The following is a 17007-nucleotide window of genomic DNA, read 5'->3' as shown; positions in this document are numbered from 1 at the left end:
GGAGCAACTTCGTAAGCCTTCTCAGGGCATAGCTCATACCTGGCATTCACTGACTCATTCAACAAATATTTGTTGAACATCTAAGACCTAGGTGCTAGACTAACACCGGCTGAAAAAACAACATACTTTTGTGGAGGTTATGTTCCAGCAAAACAGGAACAATAAATTAATCTTCCAACAGCTATCTTAGATGTGATACTTTGGGATCACAACCATATAAGGGGAGAAAAATGAATCCAAGTAATTTTAACGGAGTGCTTTCACTTTATACTATCAAAGACAAAAGAACTGTAAAGAAATCTTGAACTTTACTTAGGTTTGTTATTTGGTAGTATATATTAAGCCATTAAATATGAAATGTCTGATTTTGAATCAAAAGTATAGTTTAGGCCGGGCGCGGTGGCTCACGCCGGTAATCCTAGCACTCTGGGAGGCCAAGGTGGGCGGATCGTTGGAGCTCAGGAGTTCGAGACCAGCCTGAGCAAGAGCGAGACCCCATCTCTACTAAAAATAGAAAGATATTATATGGACAGCTAAAAAAATATATATAGAAAAAATTAGCCGGGCATGGTGGCGCATGCCTGTAGTCCCAGCTACTCGGGAGGCTGAGACAGGAGGATCCCTTGAGCTCAGGAGTTTGAGGTTGCTGTGAGCTAGGCTGACGCCACGGCACTCACTCTAGCCTGGGCAACAGAGTGAGACTCTGTCTCAAAAAAAAAAAAAAAAAAAAGTATAGTTTATTATATCTCAAACGAAGGAGTACAATTAATCAAAGTATGTGCCTAAACTATTGACACAGTTTTGCCATTTTAATGGTAGCTTGTTTATGCCAGCAGCAAAGAAGCCTGGAGAAGGAGTGGTGATGAAATCGTGAAAGGCATTTTCCACAGCTTGTTGAGAATGGAATATTTTTCCTTGCAAGAAGTGGTCCAAAGCCTGGAAGAAGTGGTAGTGAGTTGGTGCAAGGTCTGGTGAATATGGTGGATGACAGAGTTTCCAAGTCCAGCTACTGTAGTTTGAGCAGTGTTGTTTGTACTACAGGTGGTAGAGCATTGTCTTGTAAGAGGATTGGCCTGTCTCTATTGACCAATCTCAGCTGCTTAATCGCAAGCATCCTCATCATTTCATCCAACTGGTTCCAGTAGATGTCCGCTGTAATCAACGGAGCAGGTTTCATAAAGCTGTAGTGGATAATACCAGTGCCAGACTACCAAACAGACACCATTAGCTTTTTTTTGAAGAATATTCTGTTTTGGATTGTTTCGGCACTTCATCTTTATCTAACCATTGTGCCAAACACTTGCAATTGTCAAAAAGAATCTATTTTTCATCACATATAACAGTACAGTATAGAAATGGTTTGCCTTTATGTCGTGACAGTAAAGAAAGGCAAGCTTCTAAACAATTTCTCTTCTTACACTCGTCTAATTGATGTGGAACCCATCTAATCCAGCTTCTTTACCTTGCCAATTTGTTTCAAATGGTCCAACATTGTTGGAATAGTAACATCAAACCTTGCTGCTAATTCATGCATACGTTGAGATGGATTTGCTTCCACTACAGCTTTCAGCTCATCATTATCCACCTTGGTCTCAGGTCACCCACATGGCTTATTTTCAAGATTAAAATCACCAGAACAGATCATATCACTAACGTACTGTGCATTCATTAGCCACATCCTTCCCAAACACTTCATTGATATTTCAAGCTGTCTGTGCTGCATTGGTTCCACAACAGAACTGATATTCGAAAATAACAAGACCCTTCCCTTCCCTTCTAACTCTTCCCCTCCCTTTCATTATAAAAAAAAAAAAAAAAAAAAAAAAAAGAGAAAAAAAAGAAAATAACACGATTTTTTTTTTTTTTTGAGACAGTCTCGCTCTATCGCCCAGGCTAGAGTGCTGTGGCATCAGGCTAGCTTGCAGCAACCTCAAACTCCTGGGCTCAAGTGATCCTTCTACCTCAGCCTCCCGAGTAGCTGGGACTACAAGCATGCACCAACACGGCTGGCTAATTTTTTCTGTTTTTGGTAGCGACAGGGTCTTGCTCTTCTCAGGCTGGTCTGGAACTGCTGACCTCAAGCGATCCCCCGCCTTTGCCTCCCTGAGTGATGGGATTACAGGCATGAGCCACCGCGCCCAGCCACGAATTTTTTACTTTTCCATGGTTTCACAAAAATTGCTCTTAAAAACAATTTGAAAGATAATCACAAGCCGAAAAGTGTGTTTGAAAGACTGAGGTTGTACCTTCACAATACAAACAAGTGTCAAAGTGAAATGTCAGAGATATCAACTGTCAAACTTAAGGAAATTGGATATTTCATACTTAATAACCTAATGTAATGGGATAATTATTCTGGAATTGAGTAAGTTTGTAAACATATCGACGTACTCATGAGCCAAGGTTCTTAGTGTGGGATATGGAATCTGGAATGGGGGAAGGCGATGAAGAACCCTATAATTGAAATTGAAGGAATGATTAAAGATAGATTTCAAATAGATAAAATTAGGTATTTTCTAGCTCTGACCTCTGAAAGGGCCCAGAAGCAAAAACATCCCAGTAGAATGAGTATATCTAGTGTCGACATACTGATTTCTACATAACAGTCCCCAGTAAAAGTAATGTGGGGATAAAGCAGAAAAGAAAGGTGGAGAGTTCCCAAGTGCAGCCATTTTGACCCATCCCAGACCCTAACCACCCTGAATAGGGATGTAGTGAGCAGGCTGCCAGCCCAGGACCACCTGAGGATGGATGAAGTACTAAGCCGGATGCCTTACAGTTTGTACTTACCTTTCTGTGACAGCAATTTATGATTAACCTTTATGGCCTAGGACAATGATGGTCACATATGACTATTCCTTAACAGGATTTTTGAACACATAAAAACCTTACCATTGCTCCATAAGGGGTTCCCCTCCTGCTCCGGAGAGGACCCCTACTCTGTGGAGTAGAATCTATTGACTGTCTGTATCTCAATAAACCTTCTGTGCTAGTTGGCTCACTCTCTAATTCATTCCTGCATGAAGCCAGGAACTCACTTGGCAAGTTCAGGGGGCTTTCCTCCTTTTATTGGGGCACACCCTGCATCAAAAGGAACCACGGCACCTTGGGAGAAATGGTCAATTTCCAGGGTTCAGCAGGGAAAGTACAAGATGAGTCTGGAGCAATTTGTGCCAGAAAGTAAAGAATGATGGGGGACTTATCAAAAGGACACAGGAGGCCGGACAAGGTGGCTCATGCCTGTAGTCCCAGCTACTCGGGAGGCTGAGGCAGGAGGATCGCTTGAGCCCAGGAGTTCAAGGTTGCAGTGAGTTATGATGATGCCACTGCACTCTATGCAGAGTGACAGAGTGAGACTCTCTGTCTTTAAAAAAAAAAAAAAAAAGGACACAGGAACTGGGTGTCCACTGGTCAAAACCAGGGACAAAAATAATGAGAGGAGGGAGCCTTCTGATGTGCTGCAAATGTTCTATTCACCTAGATGGTGATTACTCTGGTATTTTTACATAAAAATAGTCATCAAGCTGCACACTTAAGATCTGTGTGTTTTACTGTATGTAAATTATACCTCAACAAAACACTTTAAGGATAATGACAGTAATGGATATAATTGAACAATCAGAGACCAAACTGATGCTAAAAATTTTAAGTAAATGAAGGAGAAAAAGACCTTCTTTATAGTACGATGCTAACTTAAAAATGTAGAAAGTATGGTAGGTAGAACATCAACATTTGCAAGCCTCACAGTAATAAGTGATTTGGGCAAAATTAATAGGCATTAAAATTTGCTCAGGAGCAGGATATTTATAGATTACTTTTTAATTAAAAAGGAATAAAAGCATCTTTAACTTGCAGAAATATGACAGAAACTACCTTAACCAAGTTGTCAATGCTAACATTACCAATAAGAGGATAAAACAACATCATATGCATCCTGATGGATGGGGACTGAAGATAGACAACTTATGTAGTGTTTCTGCCAAAAAATACATAACCTGAATCTAATCATAATAACGTAAATTGAGGGATATCCTATTTGTTTTTATTTTTTAATTTTTATTTTGTTTTAGAGACAGAGTCTCACTCTACCACCCAGGCTAGAGTACAATAGTGTGATCATATTTCATTATAATCTTGAACTCCAGGGCTAAAGCCATCCTCCCAAAGTGCTAGGATTACAGGCATGAGCCATTGTGCCAAACCTAAATTGAAGGATAGTCTAAAAACAACTGGCCTTGCTTCAGAAATGTCAATAAAAGCCAGGCACAGTGGCTTGTAGTCCCAGATACTTGGGAGACTGAGGTAGGAGGATTGCTTGAAGCCAGGAGTTCAAGGCCTCAGCAGTCTGGGCAACACAGCAAGATCCATCTCTAAAATAAATAAATAAATAAAATTCTTTAAAAATTTTTAAGTGTCATAAAAGACAAGAAAGAATGGGAACTATTCAAAATTGAAGAAGACTAGAGACATGAAAACTAAATACAATGAGTGTTACTAGACCCTAAAAGAAAAAATAAATTCTATAAAGGATGTTATTGGGACAACTGGCAAATTTGAATATGGACTATATATCAGAAAACATCGTATCAATGCTAACTTCTCTAAAGTACATAATTGTATTGTAGTTACATGAGCAAATGTAGTTGTTTTTAGTAAATCATCAAATTAGAAATTATTTAGGGATGAAGAGCCTGTAAATTATCCCTAAATGGTTCAGCAATAAAGCAAATGTGGTGAAATATTAAAAATTATAAATCTCAGTGAAGAATATACATGAGTTTACTGTACTACTGTTATCATTTTGAAATGCTTTCAAAATAAAGAGTTAAAAAACAGCAAGAGGCCAGGTATGGTGGCTCACACCCATAATCTCAGCACTTCGGGAGGACGAGGCAGGAGGATTGCCTGAGTCCAGGAGTTTGAGACCAGCCTGGGCAACATAGTGATACCTCGTTTCTACAAACAACAACAAAATTAGCTGGGCGTGGTGGTGTGCACCTGTAGTCTTAGCTGCTCAGGAGGCTGAGGCAGGAGGATCAGGTACAACTCACGATTTTGCAGCTGCAGTGCACTATGATCACATCACTGCACTCTAGCCTGAGTAACAGAGTGAGACCCCATCTCAAAACAAACAAAACAAACCCCAAGAACTCATTTAATCACTTTGGGGGAATGGGATAGTCTCTTCTAGTAAACTGAAGGTGCTGATTAATCAAACACTGGCTCATAAAAAATTTCCGTAAAAATCTTTCTAAAATGTGTTACCCTTCTTTCAAGATTTAGGAATTAGTAGAGTAAATCCAATAAAATCATATCTAGGGATCAGTAGTTCTTAAACTATGTGCACTAGAATCAATTGAAAATTTTTGAGAAATTTGATGCGAAGGCAGCACCTTACACCAAGTAAATCAGAATCTGTGGGAAGTAAAGCTCAGGCATAAGTTTTTTTTTTTTTCTTAAAGAGACAGGGTCTCACTCTGTCACCCAGACTGGAGTTCAGTGGCTTGATCACAGCTCACTGCAACCTGTAACTCCTAGGCTCAGGTGATCGTTAGCCTTCCAAGTAGCTAGGACTACAGGTATGTGCCACTACACCCAGGTAATTTTTAATTTTTTTGCAGAGACGGGGGTCTTGCTATGTTGCCCAGGATTACAGGCGTGAGTCACCATGCCCAGACCATGACTACTTTTTAAGGCTTCCCAGTTGATTCCACTGTGAAGCCAAGGTCAAGAACACCGCCCTGTATATGGCTTCTAGAGAACCATCAATGGACTCTCTACACTTTTCCTTCTTAGAGCACTTTGGAACCCCTCTAATCTCCTCTCTTCAGTTTGCAACATCTCTAATTCCTTTTGGTGTTGTGCTGGGCTCTGAATTATGGTGAGGTAAACCAAAAATCCCATCTCCAGGGCACATGTATTTCTTTTTTTTTTTTTTTTGACAGAGTCTCACTCTGTTGCCCGAGCTAGAGTGCCGTGGCATCAGCCTATCTCACTGCAACCTCAAACTCCTGGGCTCAAGCGATCCTCCTGCCTCAGCCTCCCGAGTAGCTGGGACTACAGGCATGCGCCACCATGCCTGGCTAATTTTTCTATATATTTTTAGCTGTCCATATAATTTATTTCTATTTTTTTTTTTAGTAGAGACAGGGTCTTGCTCTTGCTCAAGCTGGTCTCGAACTCCTGAGCTCGAACGCTCGCCTCGGCCTCCCAGAGTGCTAGGATTACAGGTGTGAGCCACCGCGCCCGGCCAAGGCACATGTATTTCAAGAGGCATGTACAAGAATGTTCATGGCAGTATGACTCATAATATCCCCAAACTGGAAATATCCCAAAGTCCACTAACAGAAAATGGATAAAGTGTGATAGAGTCGTAACAGAATACTATACAGCAGTGAAAACTACAGCTATACCAAATATTGATGAATTTCAATGTTAAGAAGCCAGGCATAGGAAGAATACTTGATACTTGGTTGTGTTATATAAAGTTCAAATACAAACAAAATTAAACTACATTGTTAGAAGTAGAGAATGGTAGTTACCTATAGGATGAAAGGAGGCAGTGTCTGGGAGGGTTGTAAAAGAGGCTTGGAGTGATGGCAATGTTCAATTTCTTGACTGAATGGTGATTATTCAGAAGTTTGCTTTGTGTTAATTTATTGAAATGTATACTTGTTTTAGGTACTTTCCTGTGTATGTTATACTTCACAATTTTTAAAAATGTTTAAAATGTTATGAAGCCCAAGATAAAGAATGTGAAAATTCATTATAATCATACAAATCTCCACATACAGGGTGGTTGTTGCTGTTATCCAACTCTTTCACTCCTCTCTCAGCTCTGGAACCAAACTGTTTTAAGTTCAGTCTCAGCTCTGCATTTACTAGCTGAGTAATATTGGGCAAATCTGGCTGTTTCCTCCACTATAAATGAGAACAATGGTCTCTACTATTGAATGATTGTGAAGACTGAAGGAAGTTAAGAAATATAAAGTGCTTAGAATAGCCTGGAATACAGTAAGTACTCAATAAATAGCAGCTGCTGGTACTACTCTTCATCTCAGGCCTCAGGGTCTCTGTTGATGTATAAGGGAGGAGAGCTGGGGTCTTTCCAAGAAGGGAAACTTCCAGAAGAAAACTAATAAAATCATTTCCTCCACTTGAAGCTCCTAGGTGAGGTGAGATGCAGGCTTCTGCCATCAGTCAGATGTCCAGTCTGGCTCTCACCAAGCACCCAAGGGAAAGCAGGGGAAGAACAATTAGACAGGAGAATTTCACCACTAAAAAAGGCTTTTATTACAAAACAAATTCTAATAAAATTAGACCGGGTCTTCAACCCCTCCTTCGGGTGGAGGCCCCTAGGATGGGGTGGGGTGGGGTGGGGGAGATGGGGGTAGCGGGCACGGAAAGAACAGAGCAGGCTGAGCTCCCCTCGTCAGTCTCTGCTGCTGCTCTCCTTTTGTAAAGGGCCAGAAGAGCTCTTCCACAGCCCCTTGAGAGAGACCCCATCCTTCCAGCCAGGGAGGACCACTACTGTCACCGGACCCTAGCAATGCCACATTGCAGGATCCAGGAGGTCTTGGTTGGCTCTCAGCAGAGGCCACCCAGGGTCACTCAGCCTGAGCGATGGCGTAGGAGAGCAGCCACAGCAGCATGGGGCCCAGAATGAGAACAGCAAACCAGACAGCAAAGCTGGCAAGGATGAGCCTCCGGGCCCGGGCCCCCCAGTGCACTGCCTCCTCGGACCGGCCTGCCTTATGCCGCTCTTCCGCCTGTGGGGGCAGGTTCTTAGTTAGGTTCTCTCCCTGCTTCTGGCCCAAAGTGCCCATTGTCCCACTTTAGTCCCTTATCCCTGGCACAGCTCAAAACCTCACTCTCAAACCCTCCACCTCCCTTTCCAGTTTATGTCTCTCACCCCTCATCTGCAAAGTGCGGTACCCATCTCTGTCCTGCTTTTCAGTGTGGCCATGGGTAGCTTACAAGATCACATATGGGAAAGTACTTTCCAATTCTTTTATTCCCCATTCTTTGCTACACATCCCACATTGAAACAGTGAGCCTGGAGTATTTCCCTCACATCCAAACACCACCTCATTCTCATAGCCCAGTGGGCCTCATCTTTTTCATCATTAAGGAGCCTTTTTATGATTTTGCCCTAATGAAGCCCAGAAAAATACGTGTACGGTTAAGAAAATTCCAACATGATGTTTAAGTTAATCTGTGAAGAGATTGCTCTCATCACTGCTCAGCTGCCTCCAGTCTTGCCCCCTCCAATTCACCCACCGTGTGTAGGCCTTGAGTGGATCTTTCTAAAACTTTCAAAGTTTTGGCCATATCATCCCCCGCCCCTGCAAAAACCCTCCAGTGTCTCCCCAGTACTTTCAAGACAAAGTCAAAATTCTTAAGCACAGAATTGGAGGCGCTTGGAAATCTGGGTCGTCTGGCTTCACCTCTCACTATTCTTCACTGGTCCAGCCGTGCTGAATAGTACAGGCCTTGTACACACTGCTCCCTTTTCCTGGAATACCCTTTCACCCTTATTCACTCATCCATTAACATTACTTTACTGTCACCTCCCCTAGGATGCCTTTCCAGTTACCTACTCCACCACAGATACATAACGACACATATATACCCTCCTGGGCTCCCAGAGTCCCCTGTGCTTCCTCTACCATGGCACTGACAAACCACATTCTAGTAATTACCCATTTTCACTGCCATCTCTTTCATTAGACTATGGGTCCTTCCATGGCAAGAACCATATCTTACTCTTATTTCTGGCACTAGGCCCAGAGCCAAGCAATGATAGGTATTAATTTAGTAACTGTTTATCAGTGTGGATAGATCAGATATAGGAAACCATTGCCTTACACCCGCTCCCCCAAACCCCCTCCTATAGGAATTGCATTCCTCACCTTGATGGCAAATACAAGAGCCATGACTCCCAGGCAAGAGCAGCCACAGATAATGCTAGTAGCTGCCAAGTAGCGGAGGCGGAGCCAGCAGCAGCGGATGGGGGATGGGGAATGAGCAGCTTCTGAATTCCCCACCAAGGTCTCCACTGCCTTCTCCTCGTCCGCCATCACCTGTGGGCGACACAGTCAGGGTACTCGTAAGCCCAACAACTGAGCCCTCGGCCTAGCTTGCTCAGACTCCACCCCTCTGTCTTCCTGGCCGAGCCCAACTCTCAGGAATGCTGCCTTACTGGGGAATTCCTCTAGTGACTCATAGACCAGGAGAGGAAATGTGTGGCTAGAATCCTTTTTCCTGAGCTAAGGTTCTGAGTCTTTGAAGGCAAGCCAATGTGAACATAGCATTATCTGCATTATTTACTGTTTCTACAAATAGGAAGAAGCAAACGGACAGGGGCACACTAAGAAGCAGGAGAGACATACAGACTCTCCAAAGCTGCTATGAATCTGAGACTAAGTGATTTTAACTTGTATTTCAAAAGGCCCTAAAATTCCCTTAAATTCCCCAGAGGTTGCCGCATGGGTATTGAAGGGTCAGAGAACAGGCCCTAGGCCCTGTACCCCACTTCAGCCAGAGTAGCCATTTCACACAAAAACACAGTTCTGGTGATGAAGGAAAGAAAGGAAAAAGGGTCCCTTTTTTACAGTTGAAACTGAACATCAGAAAGATTTTACTTCCCCAGACTGGGGCTTCCTTTGCTATCCTGTCTCCATGCTGCCTCCTCTCTTCATTTTAACCCAGGCCACACAACACAATCAGATTAACACGTTGGACATGAGGTCCAAATGACCTCATTACCCACACAAAAACCTGAATAATGATGCCCTACCTAATTATTTCTCATCTCCCTATTTCTCAGGTCCCCTAAGCTCTGGCATCAAACCACCTTTACACCCTCATCTCCAACCATTCCCCTACAACCTAGACAAAATTGAACCACCTGTGGTTCCCTGAACACAAGTTAACGAAGGATAGAAAGGGGGAAAGAGGCAAGACAAGCAGAGACGCAAGAATGATGTATGCCAAAAAGCTGCAGGTTGAGTATACATGAGGAAGTAGATGAGGTAAACAGGACATAGTTAGCAAGGGGAGAACACCACAAGGAGAGGGCCCAGGGAGTTGGTCAGAGAATGTAAACGTGAACAGGGGCTCTTACCTGGCTATAGGCCTTGAGGGACTGTGAGTTTCGGCTCCTGCCTCCAGTTTGATTTAGCTTGGGTGGTATGAGGGAGCTGACTCAGGGCTCCAAGCCAAGCCCAGGGGTGGGGTTGGGTGGCCAGCCACCTGAAGAACCCCAGGAGCTGGGAAAGGAGGTGTGGCTGACTGAAACCAGTCTGACTAGATGGAGAGCAGGGGAGGGCCAAAGGATGGAGCAACTGGAGCTAGGAAGCCTGCCCTCTGGAAGAGTGAAAGGAAGCACCTGAGCAAGAGGGCAAAACGGAGAAGTCTGAGGCATCTGAGAGCTCGAGGGAAAGTCCAGGGACCAAAGGAATAGGAGGGAGAGGAAACGTCTGAGTGCCTTAAAGCTGAAACTAGGGAAAGGCACTCTACTAGATCAGATTTGCCAATCTTCCCTCTTCTTGGGTAGAGATTTCTGCCTTAAAGGTATATAATCTCAGGTTACAGATCAGGTACTGGAGTCTCTGCAAGATCGAGAGAGGAGGAAAATGATGCCCAAGTTCCCACCCAACCCTCCACCAGACCAGAAAATCAGAAGCCTCCTTACACGGATGCTCGTACAGAAACTAAGTTTATTATTTTTCTTCTTAAAAAAAAAAAAAAAAAAAAAAGAAGAAAAGAAAAACCTCATTGTAGAGAAGCCCCTCCCCCTTCCCCTAAGGGTGGTGGGCTGTGAAAGATAGCTGGGGAATCAAGTACAAGGGGGTGGGGACAGACACTATCTTGCCACCCTTAACACTGCCCAGCCATGTGGGGTGGAAAGGAAGGGGGATTGTGATGAGCCCCATTTCCACGACAACCAGTTGCCTACCCCCTACTTTGGTGGAAAGAAGGGAGAAGGCCCCTATGTCTCCCTGGAGGCTTTCCCCCTCAAAAGACTTCAAGTAGTGGTTAACAGAGTCAGGCCTGGTCTTGGAGGGAGAGCGGCCATGGTGGAAAGCCTAGGTGGAGGGGCAGCCCACTCACGTCTTGGCCTTGCGGCCTCTGTGACTAATAGTAGGGCCAGCCAGGTGGGGAAGGGCACTGCTGCGCAGGATACGCTGGTCCCCTTGGTTGGTGGTCCCAACAAGCCTGCGGGGGCCAGGCCGTCGCCGTGGGGTCCCATCCCCTTCCTCTTCATCGCCTGAGGCTTCAGCCTCAGACTCTTCTACTGAACCCTCAGGCCCCAGGGGACTCGGGGGCTGTAGGCGGCCCCGCTTTGCCAGCCCAGGACCCCCACCAATTGGGGTCCCTGCCCGTTTGCGAGGCACCTTCTCAGTCTCTAGTGGGGGGACTAGAGACCCTGGACGCAGCCGGGTTGAACGCAGTTTTGGGGCCAATGAGACCACAGGAGGTGTCAATTCCATCCCGCCTGGCCCGCTATCTGCTAAATCCAGGTCATCTTGAATAACAGCCACCACCATGGACCCCTCACTCTTTCGTCCTCGCATTCCCTCTGCTTCAAGCCGAAGGCGGGCCAGGCGGGTGAGGGGGCGGCTTCCATCTTCATCAGAGGAACTACCCTCACTCTCCCCCTGGCCCTGGGGTTGCCGCCGCCTCCCTAATCCACAGCTTTCAAGGACAGAAGTGCTGTCACGGTCCAAGACAGGTAGCTGGCTAGGCCGAGGTGATGGTGGATTCTTGGGAGGTCGGCCCCTCTTCCGCTTGGGTGGGGATGTTGAAATGGTGACAGTGGTGACAGTGTTGGTAACAGTAGCTGTGGGACAGGCTAGCAGTGGTGGGAGTGGTGGCAGGGGTGGTGGTAATGGAAGTGGCTGCGTCCGGCTCTCTAAGTTGCCATCCCCTGGAGAGGAAATGGTCCCAGGCATGGGCAAATCTCGTGCCTTAGGGGGCCGCCCTCGCCTTCTTTTCTCCACAGGTGACAGGATGATGGGCTTGGGTCTGTGAACTGGCTGGGGTCCAAGAGCCTGGGGCCCAGGAATAAGCTGGGGTCCCAGGACAGGCTCTGCAACAATCAGGGTTTCAGCCCCAGGGACTTTGTCAGCCCCATTGGTTTTTCCCTTGGAGGTGGATGAGGATGCCTCATCCACACCTCTCCCAGCATCTGCTGGAGACCTGTTCTTCTTGGGGGGCCTCCCCCTCCGACGTTTCACAGCAGGTGGGGTGATGGCAAGCAGCGGCCCTTCTCCATTCTCTGAGCTGCCCCCACTAGTCACCCCCAGCTCAATGTGACGACGAGCTATGAAGGGCTGCTGGGTCGGAGGGGGCAGTGAGGATGGAGGAGCAGCTTCACAGAGCCCCCCGATGGGAGGTGAAGATTCTGGCCCTGACATGCTGCGGGTAGATGGGCTTCCCGGGCTGGCACTAGTCTCAGAGACCCCAGGCACTAGGGTGCTGGTGGTTCCCCGCTGTTGTCGCCGTCGCCTCACCAGTTCCTTTTCCTCTACCACAGTTACTAGCCGTCCTGGCAGCTTGCGGAGCACTTTGGGGCCTGGAGGTTGCCCTGGCCGACCAGCCCCCTGACCCCTAATTTCTACATCAGCACTGGTGCGACGCCGAGGCGGTCGGGCAGGTGAAGGACCCTCAGGTGAGGAAGTGGCCGAAGATGAGGTTGATGGGGCTGCAACCTCAGCTGTAACAAGTTCCTGTGGCTTTTCTGGGCTGGAGGTTGGGGTCTGGGCCTCCACCAGCTCTTCTGAGTTCCTGTCAGCTTCCAATGCCTCCTGAAGTGGCTCATCATATGCTGCTGAGGGTGGGAGCTCCAGCCCATTGCTCTCACTCAGACACATGGGCAACTCCTCACCTTCAGGCAGCACTGTGAGGATGGTCCCCTCAGCAGAATCTGGGATCTCCTGCTCTTGACCATTAGGGACGTTGCCAGCCTCGAGGGTTGGGCTAGGTGCAGAAGGGGCAAGTGAAAGGTTCTTCTCTGATACGGGTAGGATCTCAACAGCAACTGGCAATAAATCCTTAGGCGGCACAAGAGCAAGCGAGGAGGTCTCAGGACTGGCCATGCCAGCCAGCTCCGAAGACTCTGTAGATGACAACGCCTGTGCACACAGTTCTGCCTCAGGCCCCAAGCCCAAGGGCAGGTTGGTGACTGAAGGAGAGACAAGGACAGGAGGTGGACCAAGCAAGAGAGGAGATGAAGGAGTTAAGAGAGAGGTTTGGGCTGGTGGTGGGGTATGAGCTGGTGGAGGAGTACAGGCAGGAGGAGGGGTACAGGCAGGAGAACAAGAGGGAGGAATCTGCGAAGGAGGAGGTGGAGAAGGCAAGATATGGACAGGAAGAATGGTTATTGGATTTGGGGCTGAAATGGGTATCGGGACACAGACTGGGACAGGGACAGGAGCTGAAGCTGGAGTGGGTCGAGGCCTAGGCACTGGCCTGGGAACACGCTCCCTGGCAGGGCTGCAGCGCGGGGGCGTGGTGGTGTTGCGGGTATGATGGGCTGATGTGATAGGAGTGTGGTTTGCCCCTTGAGTTTCAGCCCGGGCTCCACGGAGACGCTCACTAACACGAGTTCCTGGCCTCTCAGGGGCCTTGGCCTTCTTACTTCGTCGGTGGCTGCCTCCAACAGTCCCACAGGAAATCTCATCCCCAGCCCCTGGCCCCTCCTCCTCCTCTTGTGGTAGGCGGAACACCTCCTCCTTGGCTTGGTCCAGATCTTTGCGGGCAGCTTCCACTTGCTCCTACCAACAACAGAGCCCAGAGGTGGTCAGGAAGAGGTAAGCAGGGCAGGGATTGAGTAGAAATTTGCAGCTTTCCACTGCCAGCTCCACCCTCCCAAAATTACTCACTTCTGCCTGCTTGAGCTCCTCTCGGCTCACTTCCTCCAGTGAGGCTTCCAGGAATTTCATGGCATAGCGCTCAATGGGGGTCAGCTGTAGGGAGAAGCAGTGGTGATGAACATAGGTTCCTGTAGTTTAGGGCCCCATCACCCTTGTTTATCACCAGGGAAGACAGAAGGAGGGCCATGAGCCCAGGGGAAGCAGATAAGGAGGGTGAGGTTGAGAACTAGTGGGTCCAACACTGACCTGTTCTACAAGAGCAGCAATTTCCTGTTCAGCCCGGGACATCTCCTCATCTTCAGCCCCAGGCCGACCGGCCTCCTCTCCCTCTCCAGCAGGAAACCCATCATTCTCATTAAATTCTGCAAGCTCAGCCACCTGTTCAGCCTTGGCCTGGGTGGCTGCACGGATATCCTCTTCATCCTCTGCACGACACAATGCCTGTAAGGGTACATAAACAAGGAAAAATTAATGTGAGACTTAAGGAACTTAACATTCTTTTTTTAGAGACAGGGTCTCACTCTGTTGCCTGCACTAGAGTGCAGTGGCAACATCACTGCAGCCTCCAACTCCTGGGGCTCAAGTGATCCTCCTGCCTTGACCTCCCAAAGTGCTAGCATTACAGACATGAGCCACCATGCCTGACCTTATATTCTGGGATTTGATTCTGGCATAAATGTGAGAGAAAGTTAACACCAAACCAGGTTTGCAACAGAACTCAACAACCTTATGAGCCCCCAGAGTTACCAAAGAAACTCAGCAGTTCACATAGGATGTAATGGATTTCAGCAGGACTCTCACTAGGGACAAAATGACTGCTTCAGAGATCCTTAGCTCTACTTCCTTTCCTTTAGAGTCAGCCTTAGGTCTCTCAGGCGGGCGGGTTGGGGGGGGGGTGCAGAGGGGGACAGTCACAAAGATTTGAATATCTAAAAATCTATAATTCATTTTTGCACTGAGATGCCTCAGGACAACATACCAACCACACCTGATCTTTCCTTGAGAAATGAATAGCCAGGGAGCTCACAACAAAGCCACTGAGGGAAGTTGACTAGAGCACACTCAACAATGAGAAGACACTCAGTAGGGAAAAACATCTCCATGTTGTGCTACACCTGTAGTTCCTAAACACCTGTCTATATCTGGAGCTTTGAAGGAATACAAAAGCTCAGATCCAAAACCCAAAAATTATGATTAAGGAGATTTTTGACAAGAAGCCCAGGAATCATTCATTTTAAAACCATTCCAAGTGATTCTATTATGCACCAATGTTTAGAATAGTGTTTTACATCATTTACAAAGCATTTCTTATATTGATTTTACTATTTAATCCTGAGTCACTTCCTTCTCATTAGTATTTCAAAGAAGCAGAAAGTCAGACTCAGAAAAGTAATAAATAAGTTTGTAACTTGGCTTAACGAAAACTTTTTTTTTTTTTTTTTTTTTTGAAACAGGGTATTGCTCTAGAGTCCAGTGGCATGAACAGAGATCACTGCAGCCTCAAATCCCTGGGCTCAAGTGATCCTCCTGCCCTGGTCTCCTGAGTAGCTAGAATTACAGGCATGTACCACCACACCTGGTTAATTTTCTAATTTTTTGTAGAGACTGGGTCTCACTACATTTCCCAGGCTGTTCTTGAACTCTTGGCCTCAAGCGATCCTCCTGCTTCAGCCTCCCAAAGTGCTGGGATTACAGGGATGAGACACTTCACCAGGCCAACAAACACAATTATTAAGAAGCACTGATAGAATTCAAACCTAGAAGTGTGAACTTCAAATCATCTTTTTTTCCTACTAAATCACATGAACCAATAAGCAATGTACTTACAACTATCAAAGGGTGACTGTAATCTGGAAAGAAGTAGAAAACAGTTCTTTTCCCCAGATAAGCTCAATGGACTAATGAAAGACAAAATATACTATAAACATTAGCTCTACTTTAGAGATTGCCCACTATTTTTTTGTTGTTGTTGTTGTTTTTTTTGAGACAGAGTCTCACTCTGTTGCCCAGCCTAGAGTGCCGTGGCGTCAGCCTAGCTAACAGCAACCTCAAACTCCTGGGCTCAAGTGATCCTACTGCCTCAGCCTCCCGAGTAGCTGGGACTACAGGCATGTGCCAACATGTCTGGCTAATCTTTTCTATATATTTTTAGTTGTTCAGCTAATTTCTTTCTATTTTTAGTAGAGATAGGGTCTCGCTCTTGCTCAGGCTGATCTCGAACTCCTGACCTCGAGCGATCCTCCGGCCTCGGCCTGCAGATTGCCAGGATTACAGGCGTGAGCCACCACGCCTGGCCTGGATTGCCCACTCTTTTTTCACCTGTTCCAGAATATGAGTCTGCTTGCTGGCCACAGTCTCTTCTTCCTCTTCAGGGGCAGAGGGAACAGATGAGCCAGATGGCTCCTCCAGGGGCATATCAAACAGCTCTCGGATGGTCTGCTATTGGATAGAACAGAGAGAAAAGTGTCAGAGCCAATGGAATGCTAGTCCTACGTCTACAGCAGTGAGGCTCATAGCTCTTAGAAGTATTAGAGGTGCCACTGGTTAAAGAAGGAGGTTTGTGGAGGCCAAAGCAGCTCCTCTGTAATAAGCAGGAGGAACTTCCACAGGCATAGCAGTTTTCTTCTGCACAGGCTGAAAGATCTTAATTTTAGTACCTGTTTAAAATAGGCTGTGGTGAAGTTGCCTCCCTCAATGGCCATGTCTCCCAACATTCTCTTCTGATTTGCCTTTTTTAGGATGTTCTCCTCCACTGTCCGTTCACTGATAAGCCTAGGGGGTGAGGGAGGCCATGTGTAAACAGCCAAATATATCAAGGAATCCCTATCAGTAAAGGTAAAGTAAAGGAAGGGAAGACTAAGCAATACCTATAGATGTGAACATCTCGGGTCTGGCCAATTCGGTGACAGCGATCCTGGGCCTGAGCATCCATGGTGGGATTCCAGTCGCTGTCATAAAAAACAACAGTGTCTGCTCCTGTCAGGTTCACGCCCACACCCCCACTCCGAGTTGAAAGGATGAAGCAGAATATGCGTTTGTCTGCATTGAACCGTTCCATCAAGGCCTAGAAAGAAAAGAAGAAATAGATAGTATTGGGAAACTTATCTCCAAAAACAGGTCCAAGGTG

General features: G+C 46.5%; 2 protein-coding genes across 3 annotated transcripts in view; both read right to left on the bottom strand.

The window, feature by feature from the left end:
• Positions 1–7409: 7409 nt before the first annotated feature.
• Positions 7410–10185, bottom strand: TMEM265 (transmembrane protein 265). Its single transcript, XM_069486053.1, has 3 exons — positions 10127–10185; positions 8913–9083; positions 7410–7769 (listed from the first exon to the last, which is right to left on the bottom strand). The coding sequence occupies exons 2-3, from the start codon at positions 9078–9080 to the stop codon at positions 7608–7610; spliced, it is 330 nt and encodes a 109-aa protein (XP_069342154.1). The 5' UTR covers positions 9081–9083; positions 10127–10185; the 3' UTR covers positions 7410–7607.
• The window catches only part of SRCAP (Snf2 related CREBBP activator protein), a 35342-nt gene continuing 27719 nt past the window's right edge, over positions 9385–17007 (bottom strand). The window contains exons 29-34 of one of the 2 annotated variants that reach the window (XM_069486025.1): positions 16748–16944; positions 16538–16652; positions 16200–16319; positions 14127–14321; positions 13890–13973; positions 9385–13781 (exon numbers count right to left, since the gene is read on the bottom strand). In XM_069486025.1, coding sequence (XP_069342126.1) covers positions 11112–13781; positions 13890–13973; positions 14127–14321; positions 16200–16319; positions 16538–16652; positions 16748–16944 — 3381 coding nt within the window. In that variant the 3' untranslated portion in view covers positions 9385–11111. The remainder of the gene's footprint in view (positions 13782–13889; positions 13974–14126; positions 14322–16199; positions 16320–16537; positions 16653–16747; positions 16945–17007) is intronic. The other variant, XM_069486026.1, reaches the window with a different exon arrangement.

The sequence above is a fragment of the Eulemur rufifrons genome, chromosome 14 (genome assembly GCF_041146395.1).
Source record: "Eulemur rufifrons isolate Redbay chromosome 14, OSU_ERuf_1, whole genome shotgun sequence".
In the NCBI taxonomy this organism is placed as follows: domain Eukaryota; kingdom Metazoa; phylum Chordata; class Mammalia; order Primates; family Lemuridae; genus Eulemur; species Eulemur rufifrons.
This window is presented reverse-complemented; position numbering and strand designations above follow the sequence as displayed.